The 20683-nt window shown below is 43.8% G+C and overlaps 1 protein-coding gene across 2 annotated transcripts in view; it reads left to right on the top strand.

Annotated features, from left to right (window-relative positions):
* Positions 1-20683, top strand: part of LOC124179163 (cytadherence high molecular weight protein 2-like) — a 78777-nt gene that overhangs the window by 20257 nt on the left and 37837 nt on the right. For both annotated transcript variants that reach the window (XR_006869970.1, XM_046563330.1), the window contains exons 2-4: positions 193-401; positions 8219-8354; positions 9162-9295. Coding sequence is in view for 1 of the 2 variants with exons in the window: in XM_046563330.1 (XP_046419286.1) it covers positions 193-401; positions 8219-8354; positions 9162-9295 (479 nt within the window). In the remaining variant the exon portion in view is untranslated. The remainder of the gene's footprint in view (positions 1-192; positions 402-8218; positions 8355-9161; positions 9296-20683) is intronic.

Genomic DNA, 20683 nt, shown 5'->3' with positions numbered 1-20683 from the left:
GCTCGAGCATCGATTTCCCCGATAATCTTTCCGGGAATTACGACTCCCTGATATTGCTGTTTACCCGCTGACGATGCCGCGGCTCTCGTATGCTAAATAAAACTAGACTAATGACCGGATCATCGTCTCTAATCGCGGAGGCGGCAGCTGCGGCAACCCTCTTTAATCCTTTCTACCCTTTTATTTTCCAAGGTGTGAGATGCCTGCGGGACGTCAGTCTGGAAGTTCTGCCCGAGGTTGTTCAGAGAGGTCAGGAAGCGATTTTACGATGCCGCTACGACCTGCAGGACAGACCGCTGTACTCGGTCAAGTGGTACCGGGGTAACCACGAGTTTTACCGATTTGCACCGAAGGACTCACCCGCGACAAAGACCTTCCCCATCGCCGGCATCAACGTTGACGTGAGTATTACTCTCTTCGACGTAACTCACATGGGAACGAAATGTGGTTATACAAAGTGAAATTTTAACAATATGTACTAGGATTTTATCGAGAATAATCCGCGAAATTATTATTATATACTAAATTCTTACCCACAATTCGTATAACGTGCGTGTAGCATAACCCTTTCAAAACGGTTGCCAATTCGAGTGGACATACATTTCGAAAATCCACAACAAATGATTCACTCGTCAGACTGTTTTTTAAGAAATGGGTTTTGTCGTCGATTCTGATACCTATCTGATAAAAAATATGTCGAAGACTGTCCCTTCGTTTAAGTATGTTTTCTAGTTAAAAATCTGCAGTTAGTACAGTTGAAAAAAGAATCGTGTAACTCTAATTCTCATTTCTAGTTTTATATGATTTTCAAAATTCATCTTTTTAATAGGGAAAACATATTTATGTTTATAGAATAGTCCTAAATATCACGAAAAAAATGTACAAGCTCGTTAATTCTGAGCACATAACTATTCCAATCTGTACATACACGAATCCAATCAAATGACGAGTACTGCAGGTGGATTATCGATGCTTCAATCGCATCTTTGAAATCCGTCAATTAATTGAATCTATAGACAGGTGTTACAAAAAATTATACGCATCAGATAGTCAAATGTTAATGTCAGACGTGTAGGAATTCAGGTCTAAGATGATTAAGAATATTTTGCGCAAAAAAAAAATAAAAAATAGTAATAATAACGATTATTCGCCGTAGTAGCGATGAGCAAATTTTTAAAGCACGTTCTTCGTATCAGTAAATACGATGATTTGATCCAAATTTAGTTCATATCGCGACCAGCAATGAAATACCGCATTCTCAGCCGACGATGCAGAATCGTAAACCACGTCGATTCCCACACGAACTATGAAGTCGGCTTTGATTTTCGTCACGTGCACTCATCGAACGGCGTGAAAATTCGACAGTCGGAGTTACAAGGCTCGTAATCATGGACCATTCGATAAAAGGTTCTATTAGCGTCGGTCACACCTTCCCCACTCTCTCTCGCACCTTTAAGGTTCACCGCCGATTGCGGGGGACCACTGAATGTGGGCGTGTGACATACGGAAGGGTTATATTTGCCAGGTCGCGTCTCACCTCAACTGCAAACACCCGCCATAACCAAATACCTGTTTACACGAAGGTAGCGTGAATGTTGAAAGGGTGGGGCGAACATGCCTGGCGCAAACACTCTGTTGGTTCATTGAGTTTTCTTGGCGCCGAAACACCGGCCAGACTGCAACTTTGTAGGATACTTACCGCAGTCCGCAGACGGCGATTCATGAAGTCTGGTTGAGCCGCGACTGGATTGGATTAACGCGAATGGAATTATCAGAGAACCTTATTCACATCGTGCGGAAGGGTCGAATTACGTCTTCGGCGTGTAAACGCGATTGTGCTTCAGGTTGCAGACACATGTATGTCTGCGTGTGTATATAAGTATATGCGCAATGGGATTGAAGAGTGAAAGATTAACGTTGTCTCAATAAAAATTCAAATTATACAAAGGTATCTGCTTGGCTAGAGGGATTCCGTTCCGAGCAAGTTGAAAGTACGCGAAAGAAGGATATGTGGACCAGGTTTACCTCTGCTCTTTGTGCCTTTTACGTTGCACACAGCTGCACCCATCGTGCGGGGGGGGATGAAGACTAAATACCAAGATAGAAACATAAACTTTTGCGGAACGCTTGTTTTCCATACCAATTTAATCATGGAAATAACCTGCGGCCTGACTACAGTTTAAATATACATGATACGCCGAGGGAAAAAGTTATCGTGATCCTGATTCGTGACACCCTGTGCTAACGCGCTTAATGCTGGTCTCGTGAAGCGACGCGGTATGCGGCTTGAAGTCGTATCTATACCGATTTCGAGAGGCCTGAAAAGAAAACGAAAACGAAAAAAGAATCGACAAGGAAAATAAATAGATGAACGAATAAATCAATAAGGAGAATGCAATAGGAAGAATTCTTTGACTTCAAAGAATGCCAACATTATTCACCAATGGGCAATCACCAACCCAATCACACGCGGACTTATTACCAGTGATAAAAGTCGGTGTTGGGAAAAAAAATGGGAAAATTTCACATCGCGTGTGAATTGAAGTTTTAAATATAACAACCGTAATTCTCTCGTTCTTCTCTGAGGCGGTGTGAAGCGTTATTCTCCATTACGTATAGACACAGCTGTATCGAATTGACCAGCCGTAACATATTTTGCTCACTCAGCTTGACGCTTTGGCCATAAAAGATGCACACGCTTCGTTTATGGAACAAGATTTCCTCTGCCGGTCGGTATAAAAGAGTCCGATGATATATCTGTGATAAATTATTGCCATTTCCTTCAAATCGTCTCGCTTGCCCGCAACGTTGTTATGACAACGTTCAAGAATGGGCTTTGAGTACAGAAAGCTCCAAGAAATTGATCGTTGACAAATGCTGAAGCCAAGACGTCGATCCAGGCTTATCCCATTACGAACAATAAGTGCATGTACACTACATCCTACTGTAATATATGACACATAATATTGCCAAAGTGACGCAGATATATCGAAAGACTTGAAGATATACCAAAATTAGTTTGATTTTATAAATGAATGAAGTAAACAGATGATCGAGTCGTCTTGTAATCATTTTTTACAAAAGATGTAAAAAAAAAAAAAAAAATCAAAGCGTTAGAGAAATCTGTAACTCGAGTTAGATAACAATTGTAAAACATACGTGTTTCAACGAGTCGAAAAGTTGGTCTGATTCCAACGAACCTGAAAAAAGGCATAGAGAGCGATAGATATCTGCTGATTGTACTTCCACCTTATGGTACGAAATTGTGATGTATGAGGCGGCTCGCAAAGTCTGATTGAAAAACGAGCTGGAATGGTTACGAAGCACGCGGTGGGTAAAAAGCCGTAATAAGACAATATCGTTCCTATTTCGCGTGCGTATCATAAACACGTATCGCGTAAAATGCATGACGCGTAGCGAGTCTCATACAGACGTGAACAAGAGGAACGGAAGACGAGGAAAGCAAAGTGGGGGACAGAAAGAAAGAGGAAGACGGAAAGAGTGGTGAAAAAAAGAAGAAAAATAAAAAAAAAAAAAAAAAAACAAGGGAAGAAAGGAAGGAAATCAAGTAAAGAAAAACGGAATCGGATTAACAACGCGAGTGGACCGGAATCTCCAGCGGGACGGAATTTCATCGGAGTCAAAACACTTGACCCGAGCATTTCCCTTGTTTGCAAAGCCGCGGCCTGCGCACATGCCTGTCGTTCTTTGCGTACCAACATACGGATCTTCCATCCCTCTCGTTACCGCCATATTCCCCAGGGTATCGTCTCGTCCTCCGCTGCTCTATATCCTCCCGTACTGTAGACTCGTTGCAACGGTGCAACCTCGGAAAAGCTCTGTCAAATAACCGTCACAATTGTCTTCTGGTGAGAGATTTTTTCCACTCTTTAAGTATCTTTCGCGACGCGAGATTGAAGGCGGACGTCCAATTCATTGAACGCGGAGAAAAATCTCATTTGTTAAAGTAGCTGGAAAGTTGTCGTAAAATTAATATCGTTACAATAACGGTTTCAGTATTATTGTAATTGCAGGTGAATATGGTATGATAATTAATTGTTTACTTTAATTATACCTGGTAATACTAAATTATAAATCTGTTTAATCGGTCTGATACATTTGAACAGGTGAATAAGACCTGAGCATCAATTTATTCTTGCATCGGCATTAAATTATCGCAATAGTTGTAAAAAAGATATAGTACGAGTGACCGCAAAGAAAAAATAACTTTACAAGATTTTCTCGTTATAGTTACAAAGCTTATTGTCGTTTTTCACCCAGAACTGTAATGTCTTGCGGTTAAGGTAAGAAATTAACACTATACTAGAAACTTCTCTCCGTGCCGCAACACAATCAATATTCATTTTTCACCGTACACAAGGATAAAAAATTTTCACATAGGGACTATCAGTTGCCATCGTGAACATTTGCGAGTAGAACTTGTCTGGCTCCTGACGATATTGTACGTAGATACAAGAACGACGGTTCTCAAAACCGATGTTCACACCCTGAAAATTTTATTTTTTTGCCTACCCAAGTTCTACAAATCTCATTTAGCCGTAAAAGCTGGAATTTTGGATAACCCGCAGATATCAAATGACGTTGACAGTCTGAAAATGTTGGGAATTTTTTTTTTTTTTTTTCAAATGCACAAAAAAAAGGTCTGTTGATTCACGTCACGCGTATATACATAGTCAATTGTATAATTAACGCGAGGTTTGTTCTTAATTTAAACGTCAAACGTTCTTGCGCTATTGTGAATCGAAAGTCCCTATCCTCGATGCGCGTTGCGATCGTCGTACGGCAGGAAAATCCGCGTTTAACCCGAGTAAAAACAGTCGTTCGAAAAGTAAAGCGCAAAGATTGAGTCGTGGCGAAATTTGTCAAGACAACCTGTGGAACGAGAATGGAAAAGAAAAGGAAGGCGCAAACAGAGAGAAGGACTCTGAGAGTATTTCACGCCCCGGTATCCAGAGCCGGTATTTTTAAAGGACCTTGCCAAATTGTGTTTACCCAAGAGCCGTCGGAGCTACGGGTGCAGAACCGTCGGCGGGCGTCCCATCCTTTATTCAAATGTGGCGAACAGAGTTATTCCTATCAATGGCAGTCCTCGGCCACCAAAGCGGTGTTCGTTCGACACCCCGGAGCCGGGAGACCCGGTGTCCCGTATCCTCGTTACCCTCGACAATCGCGGGTTGAGGGTAATTAATGTAACCGCGACATGACGCCGAGCGAGACAAGCGAGCCGGACCCCCGTGATAAATACAAAGTGAACATCTCGCCGGTGAATGGGATTCATCATCTGTATACCCTCTCTGTGCTTGATTTCGAAGCATCAAGATTGCATTACACTGCCGGCATTGTCCAACGCTCGTTTTCGCCTGCCGGTTGCGCCGCATTTCTCTTCGACGAATGCCTTTGCTGCAACGGCGTTTGTGTCTGTACTCGATGCACTTGGGCCCAGGGTGGCGCAAGCGTGTGTGGGAGTACCGGTCGGTTGAATAAACTTACGTTCACCGCACCCTCGCCGCCTCGCGGTCGAGCTATTCGAATTATTTTCCAACGAGCATGAGCTAGGCAACGAAATGGCAATAAACCGCGCTCACCACCTCGTTCGAATAGGGTCCGAATTGCAGGAAATCAAGCCGATATCGCTTCCTCGAAACACGCGACCATACCTGTTTACGAGTATACCTATGTACGTATACGCGCCTCGTACCAAATAATTAATGAGCACGTTTATTCGGGCATATACGTTCCAAACTCATCTAAATGTGCACGGGACCAGTGTCATTGTATACATATAATACACATGTATGTGTATGTATGTGTTATACATTAATATCCGAGGATTACATTGTACAGGGGGGACTTGGAAAATTCTCCTACCAATACTCTTTTCAATTATTCTCCCACGTGAAAGAGCAACCTCCTTCAGATATTGTGAGATTCACATTTTCAGTGCCCGGATATCCCTTCATCAAAAATCCATCATCTCCGCGCGTACTTGACGTACACCATTTATGAGAAGCACCGAAGCTCTATAAAAATTAAAGCCAAAGGTGGTGAAGAAGCGGCGGATATAGCATCTCGCTCAACGCTTTCGTGAATGATTCTTTTTCTCCATTTCTTCTGTTTTTTATTTATTTTTTTTTCTTTCTACGAGTTACGGAGCACGATATGCAAGCTTGTAATTCAAATTGAACAGTAACTGAATTTTGTATGGCTTCATTGAATTGATTGATGATATTTCGTTGTGATTTACTCATAGGTCTGTGTTTAGTCGTAATGTTATATTATTTGAAAGAGAGAAACTAATTTAAATCACGTATATATACTGTCTATATAATTTAGCCGCGTTGTATAAGTTACGTCGTTTCGTAAAATATGAATATAACGTACACAGAAGTTTTCGACGCTTTGTTTTGTTAAACAAACGACTCGGTGTAACAACATCATTATTATTACTATTATTATTGAGACGCGGTGGTGAGTAATAATATTGACGGTAAAAATGAATGTTGGATATTAATACGGTGACTTGGAAGTGACAATTCGCGTGTTCCTTCTCATTTGACGATCTTTTCAACGGTGCAGATAAAAACTTCCGTCGCGGAGTAGTGATTAATTACGGAATGTTCTTATCGTGTTTTGAAAACTCGCGTTTCGGACATGCGGAGATTTATGTACATTCAATAGCTGCGAGTATTCGCGTGACAAGTGCGTCAAAACGATTAAATAGATTGAAGCTGGAGAGAGAGCGAAAGAGAGAGAGAAAGAGAGAGAAAGAGAGAGAGAGGAAGGGAGAGAGAGGAAGAGGAAGAAAAAAAGAATCTTTGACGAAGAATAATGATATTAATTCCGTCTGCAGCAGACTCGCGTTTCATCACCAGAACCCCGGGGTTTCGAATAATCTTAGGAATCCAAAATATCGCCGAAAGTGATCCAACATCGCGGTTGATCTGTGATTATGCAGAGGGGCTTGCTGAATCGGTCAGAGTACATACTTTGGTCTTTGAGGCTTGGTTAATGGCATGTTAATGAAGATTTGCGCAACGTTTACTCACCCGATCATGTCCGTCGTGCTGGACGTCGATGTCTCACGGATGACGAATGACACGGATCCTGTACGCTTTAAACCGCAGCATAGTTTATCAGAGATCGTTGGGGTTCGAGCTGGGTGGTAAAGATTTACCCGATGCAAATTATAATCGTAAATAAGAATTGCACGAGCTCCCATTTGCGTTCAGATGGAAGACGATTCAGCTTTCAATAGCCAGATTTCACCGGATATAAAATTTCGGCTCAACTCCAGACGTTAGTGGTGGCAGCGGCAGAAGTAGTAGTAGCGTGATATAGCTCGACAGCACATGTGCGGATTTTCGCTGATTGCTCTCTACGGAAATAAAAGTTGTCGATGAAATTTATTCATATCTTGATAACCGAATGGACGCTCTCCATTCTCTCTGTGCGCGTCTGTGTGTCGCTGGTAGAGAAAGCTGACGCAGAATTGTAGGTGAAAAAGTTTGAACGTTTCAATACCCTCCTCCGCATTGAATGGCTCGCGGCGCGTTTAGGTACGTACCTAAAGCTCCTGATTAAAATATGTAAGAGAAGTATTAGTTTCGCGTCTCCTGCACTTGGCGTCATACCGCCTACCTCTCCTATATTTACCCCTCTTGACAATGAAGCTTTTAAGTTCCAACGAGTCGCAATAGTGCCGAGTGCATTGGATAGCAAGGGCCGGGTTTTGTTCTCCCCGGAATGAAAGACCGTCTATAAATCCAGAATCGAAGGCTCCGCCTCCGACCTATACCCCTTTTGTCTTTCGAAATCATCGAGCAATATTGACCTCGTATAAAGTCTGGTGATAACCGGGCGACGCGACGCTTTCTATCGATTAATCTGTCGTTGACAGAGACTAGTTCTGCATCGGGGCCAGAGGGTTGGGATCGATTGAGCGTGTAACGGATTGATCGGGAGTGACCTTAAAAGGAGCCAGGATTGCATAAGAAAACTTTTCTATGCGAGGGAAAAAACGTCCTGGTTTCATTACTTGAATACCGACTATACTTTCCAACTCTTATAATTACAAGAAAAGATTTTCTTTTTTTTTCCGATTACACGCACTGCGCTTCGGAAGTCACTTTTTCAACCCTCCCTGGAGTGTATCAAACGATGCTGTTCGCCTCAAACTTATCGCCTCTCTCTTTTTCAGGTCACGAACTCGAACGGCAGTCAAGTTATGCTGAGGAACGTGGATTTCAGACTGTCCGGGAACTTTAGCTGCGAGGTTACGGCCGATGCACCATCATTCTCAACGGCCTTTGTGACGAAGAATTTGAACGTAGTATGTGAGTAGCCCAGTAAAAGTGATAAACTCTTTTCACTATTTTTACCCTCTTTGAGCACACACACACACCGGCAGCTCGCGAACTAGCGGAGAATATTGCAGCACCTGCTTTGCTGTAATTTTACAACGCTTGTAATATCGAAGCTTCCGTACTTTGTCCAGAACGATTCTGCCCACTTTCCGTCATAAATTAACCGCGCTGAATATTCGCGGATTAGTTTTTACACAAGTTTGACTTAATCCCTAATCCGTGTTCTATAATACCGGAGGTAAATTCACGTATTAACGTACAAAATACGTTTGCGAACTTACGTAAGCCTCAGTTGCAAGTTCTGACACACCGATATAACCGCCGTCTCTGGCGTATGAACAGTTTTTATTTAGTAAAGAGTTCACCCAAGATTAAACAAGTATCGCAAAATTTCAACACTCTCCTTTTCTCTCTCTCTCTCTCACTCTCTCTTTCTTTCTCTTTTTCTCTCCTCTCTATTTTACGATTTATTCGAATGTAATCAGCTCGTATAGGGAAAATTTCCCCTCGCCTTTATATTATGTACGAAGGTAAAAATCATAATGTCGTGAAAGTATCGATCGAGCTATTAGAGCCGAGATTGTTTTATCGCTGAACGTGGAGCGCAAAATACTATCTCATCTCAAGGAGGAGCAAGAAGCACGTTTACGGTCCTCATTTCGCGACTGGATAGAGAAAAAGCTCTTCCTCCGAGCAAGTTCTATAGTGTCAACAGGGCTTACCTGTCGGCGAAAAATAATAAAAATCTTGTTTACCTCTGTGAAAATTGTGTTTCAGCTTTACCTCAAGGAAGGCCCGCGATTGCAACCGGTAGAGACCGTTATGATCCTGGAGATACTCTCGAAGCAAATTGCACTTCACCGCCTTCAAAACCATCCACCCACCTTTCATTCACGCTCAACAACGTGCCGGTGAGTATTTAAAAAAATTTTTAATGGAGGCAACAATTATTCTCGCTTTGGGCTTTACATTAAGGTATGCCATAATTATGAGCTTTACACACTTAGGAAGAAAAAACTTTTATTAAAATCGAAATAAAATTTCGTGGTAAAACGAGCTGGACGCGTTCTGATCGTTATTGAAAAATTTTTCGGTATGACGTTTGAATGGCACCACTTGTAGGTAGACGGATTTTTATTTTTTCCGATTAAAATCAGCCGAACCGTGCATCGACGCGAGCTTGAAATGGGACGAAATCGTACGTAAAATACGTATCGGTTTTTTTTATGAAAAAGCGAGTTTTTCGAGAGTACGCGGCGCGAGCGATTCGCAGCGTATCTTCATCGTATCCTCGTGACTTTGTGTCAATATACTGTCACTTGTGAACCATTGGAATAACGAGAACCGTTCACTATTGAATATTGCTTGTTCAATGACGTAGTATAAAAGCTATTTAATCAGATTAACGAGACCAGCCGCGTTGCGTTTACAACAATATGCGTAGTTTATTGATCCAGTTGAAGTAAGTTAAAAAAATACGTATGAAATACAATACTCGAGTGGACAAAGAATTTTATAAAGCTGTATAAACATGAATTTCCAGGATTATTCGGTCGATTCAGCACAATCCCGGTTGGAATCAATCAGACTTTCGTCCGAAACGGGTGTCAAAGGAGTCGTGGAAACATTTTCCCAAATGCTCCTTCGTTTTGTTTTCGTTCGCCGACATACCCTACTGGCTTACCATTTTCAAAGCTCTCTAGGAAACATCAAAAGCGCCACAGAGTTGTTTCGACCGAAAGGAAAGAATCCACGTGACCCTCACGAATTCGTTCGTTCGGTTCATCTCTTCTGTGTGTCTTTCAGCGGGTGTGGTACGGGGCTTTGAAATGAAACTCTGAACTTGTACTCCGTCGTTGTTTCACTCGGCCGTTTCACTCCGTTCTCGCGTTCACTTCCGCGGGATTCCCCTTATTTCAAACTGATTTCTACGGATTAAACTACAGGTACACAATTAAGATCTTATTCGAGCAAGTCGTCTTGAGGACGACTTGAACACATACTCACCGGGAGTTTAGAAAATGGAATAAGTTTACCGGATTTCCCTCGGTCCGTTGGTTTGCTCAGAGCAAGTTTGATCGCTGTGCGACGTCGACCATTCAAGTATCCTTCACCGTGCGCCATGGACCCCTCGCATATTCCACCTTCAGCAGATACGGAAATCTTGAAGCCCCCTCTCCTCCCAATATGCTTGACCAGTTCATTTGACCGTTCGAGCTTCATCAACGAGGCTGTCCACAGTTCGCTATAAATCAACTCATTAGCCATCTGATGTTATGAACCATATGTATATGGCTACGAATAGACAACCCTGTACGGCTTTGAAGCCAGCGGGTAAACGGCGTGATTCACATTCATTATTCCAGTGAAATTCTCGGTTTACCGCACGCGTACTGTTGCACACATTGATAACTGGAAATCAGCATCGAAATTTGACGTACTTTTACCAAAAATCTGATCGAAGATAAAAGACACGTGAGATGACGTACGCTTTGGCAAGCAAATCAAACGTGCGTGAATATCGTGTTGAAGTAACTATGAAGAAGACGCGACTCTGCGCTTGTGTTTGTCACATCGTACGAAGGCATAAATTGCCTTCATTGAGAGATCAAAAACAAAATTCGACAATAAGAAAATCTCATCTTCAGAGACAACCTGCAGTTCGATGATTGCTGCTCGGCATTACTTATTTGTTGCCAAAGATTATATCGCGGGGAAGAAGCCAGTAACGTAAGTGGCATGCCAGTGCAGCTTATAATCTCGACGATCGTAAATCTACTCGCTTCGCAAGTAGCGTCATCCATTAGTTCGTCCGTCCGTGTCGCTCCAGTTTACAATTAATTATTGTTGAAAGTCTGAGTATTCCTATTGGTATGGTTGAAAAAGTATCGTCACAGAGTCGCTTCGTCTGTACATTATCGACAAAGCGACGCGTCGAAGCCGATAGTCAGATGCACAAAGCTTCGCAATTGTGGAACTGTTTTTTGCATAAATATTCATATCTCTCCTGGATCGTTTGATTGTTACGAACGAAACAATAGTGATCGAAATTCCTGAGAACGCGCGTGGCCAGGCTTTGTTTCAACATAACTTTTTACAGAACTTCACTACGGTCTGACAAGCTCCACTCATCCAGGATAGACTCCCCCTCGAAAACATCCCTTGTTTTCAAACATGAGAGCACGTCACGACGCGAGCTGAATATATTCCTCGATCCAAAAAGAGAACGGAGAGCAGATGACAATACACGGCATGTTATAGATGTGAGAGAGACAACATTTCTCTTTCATCCGTACGTTCCAGCGGTCCTTGTTTCTCGCCGCAGCAACGTTACGCTTTACCTTGTATTAGACTTATAATTGTGCAAGGTGAATTTCTGATAAATTTTTCACCGAGCACTCGCATTTGTGTGCAAATCCTTGCCGATTTCTTCGGCGGAGTTTTCCAAGTTTTTGCGGCGCTTGGGGTAATGGAGAAGCTAAGCGGGGTCGCTCGTGTTGAACGTAAATCCTTCTTGATCCCCTCGTTAATTTAATATTCCTTATGTCGCACGGCGAGTGTCGGGGCGAGCGATGCAGACTGGCAACATTTGTTTACACGTTAAGCCCGTCACCCGCAAACCGCCAAGAAACGGGGTGGTGATTTCTCTTTTATTCGCCGAGTGCCCGCGCGGAGTATCTAACCGAGAGAAGATGGTGTTGTTTGGCGGAAGGCAGAAAGTTGTCGGTCCTACAAGGTTAAATATTTCAGCCGCGTAGCCTCGGGGCCTTTGTGGACTGGCTCAGATGCGCACGTATATTCGATGTAAGGAAGTCGAGAATTTGTTCCCCGACGGCGTTTCGTGTATATACCGTCTGGTGAAACTGTCCTCGCGGAGGTCGGACGACGAGAATAAAAGGGACCTCGAGTTACGAACGAAATGGGGTTGCCACCAGCACCAATCTAATCCGAAGAAGTAAAGCAAAGAGAAACACCCAATAATTAAGGATTCTCCCAGCAGCACTATGAGTCCGCGATGTCTCCGAGGAGGAGCGGAAGGGACGGGAAGGAAGAGAGAGAGAGAGAGAGAGAGAGAAAGAGGGAGAAAGAGGAGGAAACTAAAATTTGACGTCTGGTGCTCGGTATATTTGTGTTAGGCTACGCGCCACTGGCATTCCAGTCTTTCGGGCTAACCACGTCGAGTCTACCCCTTCCGAATTATAAAGTCAGTCGATTATCATCCTCGCCTCCTCCACCTTCTCGCCTAGATGCTAATTTTATGCGTAAAGTAAATTTTACCGCGTACCAGATTTCCCCCGATTTCCGGTTCACCGCGAAAGTAATCCGAGCGCCCCTCGGCTAAGTCCCGCTTACGTCATTGTCACATGTAATTTCAAACTCGTTATAAGAACGAGTCTTACAACTTATAAGCTGTAAGCCATGGCTCTCGTAGATATTTCACTCGAGTTCCTCCGCTATCCTGCATTAGAAATATTATATAATACAGTCTATATAAGCTCCTACTTCTATACTATTTGTCTTTACAACTTTATACCTGAGCCACTTTAATAAGGAAGCCTCCCTCACTCCCTCCGGGATGGAGTCTCTTTACCCTCATAAATCGGTTTTGGTTCAAATTTTTTTTCTTCTCTCCGACATTTTCGGATCTCGGAGAAATCGAATCATTTCCTTTTGGCCGCTCTTGGACCTCGAGAAACTAAGTTTTCTCTGGTGGACCTTCTGTTTGGCGAAAGGTAGCCGGAAAATAGGTAGAAAAAAGCCCCGGCCTCCAACTTGCGCTTATAAACGTGAATATTGTACGTCGAAATTGAACCATCGGGAACACAAAAATACATACTTTTTAAACGCTACCAAATCGGCTCATGTCAAATTTCATCCAAGCACAATTATTGTAGGAAGTTTGTCATCTCAAGGAGAGAACATGTCACCGTCAAACTCAATGGGATTTATCGGTTTGTGGAAGTCATTTTTCTGTAATAACGTTGAAAAAAAAATGAGTTTTGGGAAGTTGTAGTAGTTCTAGGGCATGAAAGTTGAATCAATTGCTTATGAAAAATCAGAGATATCGTATCAGGACAATAGGACCCAATATCCGGAATCTTTTGTTGTATGCAATCAAAGTTATGTAACCAATATTGACCTTATTTTGAATAATTAAACATCGAAGTCCATTATACCGATGCGTTGACAGTCCTATCAGAACTGGTAGCCAAGGCTGGGACGCTTCATGGAAAGTTACGAGTTCGAAATCTATGTTTGTTCCTGGTGATAATATAAATTCACAGTTGTATTTCCTGCCAAGAGGTGAAGCGAAGAGGCGCCCAGAGCACTGGGAAAACAAACATTTCCGCCTGACAAGGGCTTCTTCTCCTTCTTCTTCTACTTCGTCTTCTTCTTCTCTTCTTCTTCCCCTGCTCCTTCTTCTTCTTCTTCATCGTTTCCTTCCACTTCTTGTTCTTGTCGTCATCGCGTCACGTCACCCACACATGAGGCCGCGGTGTAAAAGCGATACACACAAGGGCGTCGCGTCGTCCCCCGGCAGCAGTCAGTTTCACAATTCTCGGGGAGTCCTCGTCACTGCCAGTAACACTACCACGAGGCGTCAACATCTTTATTTCATTACAAGTGCGTACTCGCCCGGTCTCTCCCGCGGAGTATTCGTATTCTCGACTTGTAACGGTGGCGCGAGGCGTAACCTCCGCAACCCGGAGAACGGAAGGACCGTCGGAAAGGATGAAAGTGCCTGGAGGAGCGTCAGGAAGAGAAAAGGACAGCTCGAGGGGCGAGGGAAAGGGAGGAACGAGGCCCGTAGTATACCTACCTGACTCGAACACCCTCGTTTGTTTTTCGTGTTATACACATTTTCCTCCATTTGTACCTCTTCCTCCGCCTCTTCCTCCGCACGACATTTGCTCTCGCGGGAAGCCATAGCGTTTCTGCAAACCCGGATTCCCAGCGTTATAGGCACGACGCCCGCCTGCAGCCCGCGGCACAAAGGATTCCCAAATTCGAATGAAATACATCAAGCCGCGGCTGGAAGGACGCTGGGCAAACAAGTGACGGCTGGTTCCGTTTAGATCCACCCTGCACCGGATGTACGCCTCGTTCCCCTTTGTCAGTGGCGGTCGCGGCTCGGCTTGACCCGTCTTCCGTATTCATGCCCCCGTTCGCAAATACCGACCAATAATCGAACGGGCTTCACAATCGTAACTTCACCGTTACCCATCGGTCACCATGTGCTCCGCAACTCGTATTGTGACAACCCGTTCACCAAACCCCGAGTGTCCCCGTCGTCCACCGAATCATCCCTCGGAAGCTCCGAACCTCCCCGCAGTGGCGTAATCGCGGCTATACTCGGCTGGATGTTCACGGCTCTATGTGAGCTTCTGCTATTCAAACGGCATTTTGAAAGCCCTGAATATAACCTGTCGATTCCCGCCGATGCAGATGGCTTGATAACGGCATTTCACTCACATTTATTGCTTACTTTCGTGCTGCATACCCAACGTTAACTCACAAAGGAACCACGTCTTCTGGCGATACTGAGTACCCGACGATGCTGGCTTTATCTCCGGTTCAAAGAACGTTCGGGCTTGTTGACTTTCACCGTTTTATGTATCCCTTTTTCTTCCATTCACGATCTTACCGCACGCTCACGACTGTGAATTGGTTTTATGGTACCGCAATATTTGAGATTTTCAACCGCGGTATTACCACGCTTTGATCAAGAGTGCGCAAAGCGCGAGCCGTGCAGAGTAAATTACAAGCGAGTACGTGTACTTGGGTGGGTGAGTACACATACATATTTCGCTTCACTCGACGGTCAAGTGCTGCAGCTGGGTGTGTAAATCGCGATATTTAAAATCACAGAGACGCGAAAAAATATACTCATATCTATTATACAATTCGGATGGAAATTCATTTCAGCATATAATTTATCGAAACCACGTCAAAGTGCGAAATTATAATTTACCTTTGTACACCCCCGTATAATGTATCGTGCGTATTTGCGACACCTCGCGATGAGAAATATGCAAACATATTCGCACTGAACAACAGATTTAACGCGCAAATTAACTCTCTCTCTCTCTCTCTCTCTGCCAGCTCTTGCGTTGTGTAGTTCAAATGCATATTATTATATTTTGTGAAATAACCGCTTCGCTCGTTCCTGATTATACACTCGGGGATTTTTATCGTTTACCCAACAAATTTCATGATGTTTACAGATTTTATTTCATCGCGCTCACAGTCCAATCGATTACAACATTCGTATCTATAACTACACTCATCGTGCGGTCGAGAGTATCGAGCAGAGGGGGATCAAAGGAAGCCTTCAAATCTTCAACGCTCTGTTGTAGATTCTTGCAGATAAACGTAAAACGTGGCTGAAGCCCCGCGGCGTTTCGACCTTTCGCCAAACAGCTCATGACCAACGGAGAAAGATATATTCCAGGCCATCGCGATATTTTACGGTCATTTTACGGGTCGTTTTTGTTGCCTATTTTCACGTCGCTGAGGAATTTGTCGACTGGCGCGACATTTACGGCGATAATTATCCAGAGCAATTGAGAGAGAATCGCAAAGTTAAGGGGGGTGAATAATCAAAGCCGCAATTTCAACGAAAACTGAATAACTTTTCCAAGACGTTTCCGAGGATAATAATATATATTTCACCTCAATGAAAGTTCAGAGGTACGTATATCTAGGCTCTTAATCCAGATACTAGATTAACGGTACGTAAAGAACAGAAGTAAATTACTGTTTCAGTACCCATAAAAGCTTCATTTCTCCAGAGTGAATGAATTATATTATCTGATCTTGAAATCTCGGGCGCGATTATCGAGGTGCTTGAATAGCAAAGCGTATAGCTTGAGTAGACTTGGTCATGACGATTTCAAGAAGCGGCAGCTATCTATCGACTTTTGCATCTATGTGCGCGGACTGGAAGAATCGGCGAATAACACGTACAGCGAATGCTTGAATATAATTAATTCGGCAGGCCTGGACAAAGCTCCGTGAAGCGTTGTCTGAAATCAGGTGTATCCACTTCAATCTAGGACGACGAGAAGTTGCCAGTTCCCGGCGAAATTGCCACGTTACAAGTTGGCAATACTCTTGGTACCAATTATCCCGCCCCTCGACGGGAGAACTTGACTTTGTACGCGTCGTTGTTGGTAATAGAAGCGTGAATAGGAACAACTATTCCACCACAACATCGGACAACGTACGTACAAAGAATAAAGAACAGCTTTCCACCGCAGCTTAAGTACGGAACTTCTCGAGAAATTATCTACTTCCCTACCCTCTGAGCTGATCCGATAGTCTCTCTGCGCCTTGCTGCAGTCGGAAAACAACTTATTGTCAACGCGTCAGCGATTCTGAAACGTATACCTGTAATATCCCCCTTAAGAAGAAACTGATACGAATTCAAGGCACGAGTGGGAAATCCATGTATAGTTTGAATTGTTATTTTTAATGATGAATTGTACGATGGTAATAATTCATTCGTGAAATCGATCCTCGAACGAAATTACTGGAACTCGTAGGTACGTAGAGAGTTTGCCCCACATTGTTCAAATATGTAAAGGCAAAATAATGGCCCGCAGCAGGTAATACGTGTACTGGAATAACTAAAGGAATGTAGAAAGAAGTGGAAATACGGGTAATTGGAGAATCGAGCGAAATCCACTTAAAAATCCGCCAAAAAGATTGAATGCACTGTATAAATTGAGCTGAAATTTCCGTGTCCGAAGGAAAATAGCGGTGACGTTTTTACTGTCGCGAAAACGTATCTAACAATAAGGGGGAAAGAAAAATTCATTAACACGCAGTTCGAATCATGTAAAGTAATGTTGGATGAATCGTGTAATAATTGCGGTCGTCTGTTTATAACGCCGGTCGATATGATATCCAAGGAGAAAAAAATGGACGAAAAGTCTTCGTCTCGCGCAAGTCCTGAACGCAAACGAAGCTAGATCGAATTCCGGGAGATCAAAGAGGTGTCTCGGAAGGGCTTGAAAAGCGCTGCCTAATTCTCAGATTCGATTAAACAAGCTTCCATATGTCATTAGCCGTACTGTTTCGGGGAAGCGTAACGGAAATCCCGTAGTTTGTTGGACTTACGGAGTACCTAGAATGATTTCAGTGCGTGCAAGTGCAGGAGAACCGGAATTTCATCCGAGCCGAGGTCTCGTTGTTTTAGGAAAATATACAAACTCTCGCCGTCCGTATCACGAATGCATCGCCGCTCGGATATAACCATTCGAAGTAGGTACCCAACCACCCACTCGCGCCCTGAATGCATTCGCTCGGTGCAGCGGCTGCACTCGGAGGTATTTAAAAACCACGAATACAAATTGATACTAAGCGTGGAAAGCGCCGCGGAGAACGAGAGCTTCCTAGCCGCATGTGTAAATATTAATAATGAATTAGCCGGTCGGTGTGTGCACAGATGAACCCGTAGGCACATCTCGTCGTCCCGGAGAGATTTATTCTCCTCTCAAACGGCGCGGAAAGGGTTGACTGAGCCTTTCACATGACGTAAATCGTGCGTGTATATGAGAGCTGAAATTTTGCAGGGCAACAAAAAACGCGGTGGGACGGTGGGTAAAATGACGTTGAAAAATACTCGTACAAGCTTGATAACCGAAAAAAGCGAGATGGTCCTCGGGTGCCGAGCGCGAGAGAGTGAATAGTTCGCCCTTCTTGCCGCCGCGTTCGAGGATTTTTCCACTTTGTAACGTTGATAGTCTTCGCGTGCCACTAACGACTCTGAAGATGATTAATCGCGCGGCCCGATTCAATTTCCCGCAATTCCGTTACACCGCCAACTCGAAACCACTTCATTCCCATTCCGACCGGGTACCGCGGAGGTGCCAATTTGTAATTTTTATACCGAATCACCGGAACGCCATATTTCAGGATAGATTCGGTGCATGTGGGAGTGCGCGTGTGTGCAGGCACCGCGTATTAATCTTCATTAGGCCCGCAACGCGTTACGCCGATCCATTTTACGACCCCCAAAGTGGCAAAACAATGCTTATTGATAGCCAACAGAGCGTGGAATTTATGAACACTGCCAAAACGATTACCTGCCTCTCTCCCGGACGACTTGACGCGAGATCGACGCAGAGGTTTTCGTATCGGCCGGGGATACGCATCCCTCGCCCTTTTCCTCCTTTTTATCCATCCAACACCCTCGACTCATCCGCCATATACCTAACGTATACCTTACACCTTCGCCTGCCGTAGCACCGAAACTTATCCACCGCCTGCTCCTCTTCCCTCGGCGAATAGGTGTTATACCTATCTACCTACCTACCGCCTTCGGAAATCACCGCGAGGAGAACCGCACGCTATCTCGATCGGAATAAATCCTCTGTAATTCAACCTTAACTGTAACTGATGCTCCTCCTTCGAGTGTACTCTGTTATAATCGAGAGCATATACCCGATTCGTCATTGTTATATTCAATATTGGCCTAATGCGTTTCCGTACTTATTAATTTACGAGATGAACGTTGTGTATTTTTCGAGAACGCGATTCATTTCCCAGTTTCAACGAACCGTGTAATCTGAGGTAAAGGTTGCGTTTCACAGGCTCCAATTTTTCCACGATTATCAAATTGTCGAGTACCGTTGTGATAACATCGATAATACAACTGTGCTCTTGAATCCAGTGAAATAAATCTCAAATAATTCATTGTTAATCACTGACGCATCCCGCGTGACTGCGTTCGAGACATAAAATTTCAGGTCCATAAATCGAGACCAATTTCTCGGGAAGAGGAAAACGTGAATACAGAAAGCAACGATATGAATGTACGTTCGGATTGCATTGATAAAATATCGAGACTTGTGTATCTCGGACGCATCTTCTTGCGAGTTTACGTTTTAAAGCAAAAAATGAATCCGATTATTATAATGCGACAAAATCTTGGCTGTAATATGTATGAATTCGCAGAAAGTGATGAATGATAAAATGAAACGGGGAAAAGAATCCGCAGAGGCAGAATAAAAAATAATTAAGAATTTCAGCGATAAAGAAGTGTGGAGAAAGATTTTTACATGTTGCAGCATGTGAATTGGATGGTGCGTCAAAGACGTCGTTGTATCCTCGTATCCTATTATGCAGACTCAAAGCAAATACGTGCGCGTTTCTTGTGAAAATAACAGCGTCGCGCCTCCCGGCGGTATATTTATTTCAAGTAGCACAAAAAAGAAAAGAGATGAAAAAAAAAACGACAAACGTACCGACGACGTGAGGACAGACCGAAAGAAAAAATTGATAAACCAAAAAAAGAAACAATTTAGGAATAAAGATGATAAAAAAAAAGTTCATATTCGCACACGAGAGGCTCGGAAAAGGCGTCAATTCTGCGACCCCAATTGAAATTCCAAGTCCATTACAGCGGGCGGCCCGTTTTCTCCACCTTAACCTTATACCTTAATTCAAATGGTTATATATACGCATACGTACATATATACGTGTACACCTGGCTCTCAATCCGTAACTGTGTTACTTTTTTTTTTTTTGTACGAATTTTCTTTCACGTTGCCTTATGAAAATATAGAGCTCCAGAATCCGCTCGAAGTAATGAGAAAGTATTCGCGCTGTAATGCTGGAGGGTTAAATTGTTCAACATTAAAACTCGACGCGTCGTTCGATGCATACAAAGCTCTGGGGGGTAGAGGTAACTCTCGACGACGACGGTGTAAAAGCGGACGCGCGTTCTCTTTCCACAGGGAATAAATCACGCCCTCCTCCCCGGTGGTCCATAGACCTGCATCCGCGTAATGCTAGGTGTGCACCAGGCTAGCCACCCTCCACCCTCCGTCCACCCCCGAGGATGCTGCAGTACGGCACCCGCAAACAGCAAACTGGAGGACGCACGCAGGCAGCCGTATGTGTGATAACGCGGGATATGCAGGATAACGCCGAGGTCTGTTATATTTTAGGATTTGTGCAATCCTGGATTCTCGGCGGAGAGGGGGGAGAAAATATAACCGCCGGACGGAGCTTGGCAAGTGCTATAATTTCAGTGTAAACTGCACGTTGGACCTCCAGGGCGGACGCGAGGCGAGGCTGCCGCAGCGCAAAGCGAAACGAAAGTTAAAATTTCATGGAATATATGATCGGATTGCCTATAAACTAAAGATACAGGCATTCGCGGCTGCGTGCGCGGTCCGACGTACGCGACCACCTACTTTCCGGTGTGCACCTTCATATAAAACGCGGATGTCAATAACAGGAACGCGTCTCTCTACAACGCGCGATATTCCTGCGGCGTAAAATAAACC

This window comes from Neodiprion fabricii, chromosome 3 (assembly GCF_021155785.1).
Source record: "Neodiprion fabricii isolate iyNeoFabr1 chromosome 3, iyNeoFabr1.1, whole genome shotgun sequence".
NCBI classification, from domain to species: domain Eukaryota; kingdom Metazoa; phylum Arthropoda; class Insecta; order Hymenoptera; family Diprionidae; genus Neodiprion; species Neodiprion fabricii.
This window is presented reverse-complemented; position numbering and strand designations above follow the sequence as displayed.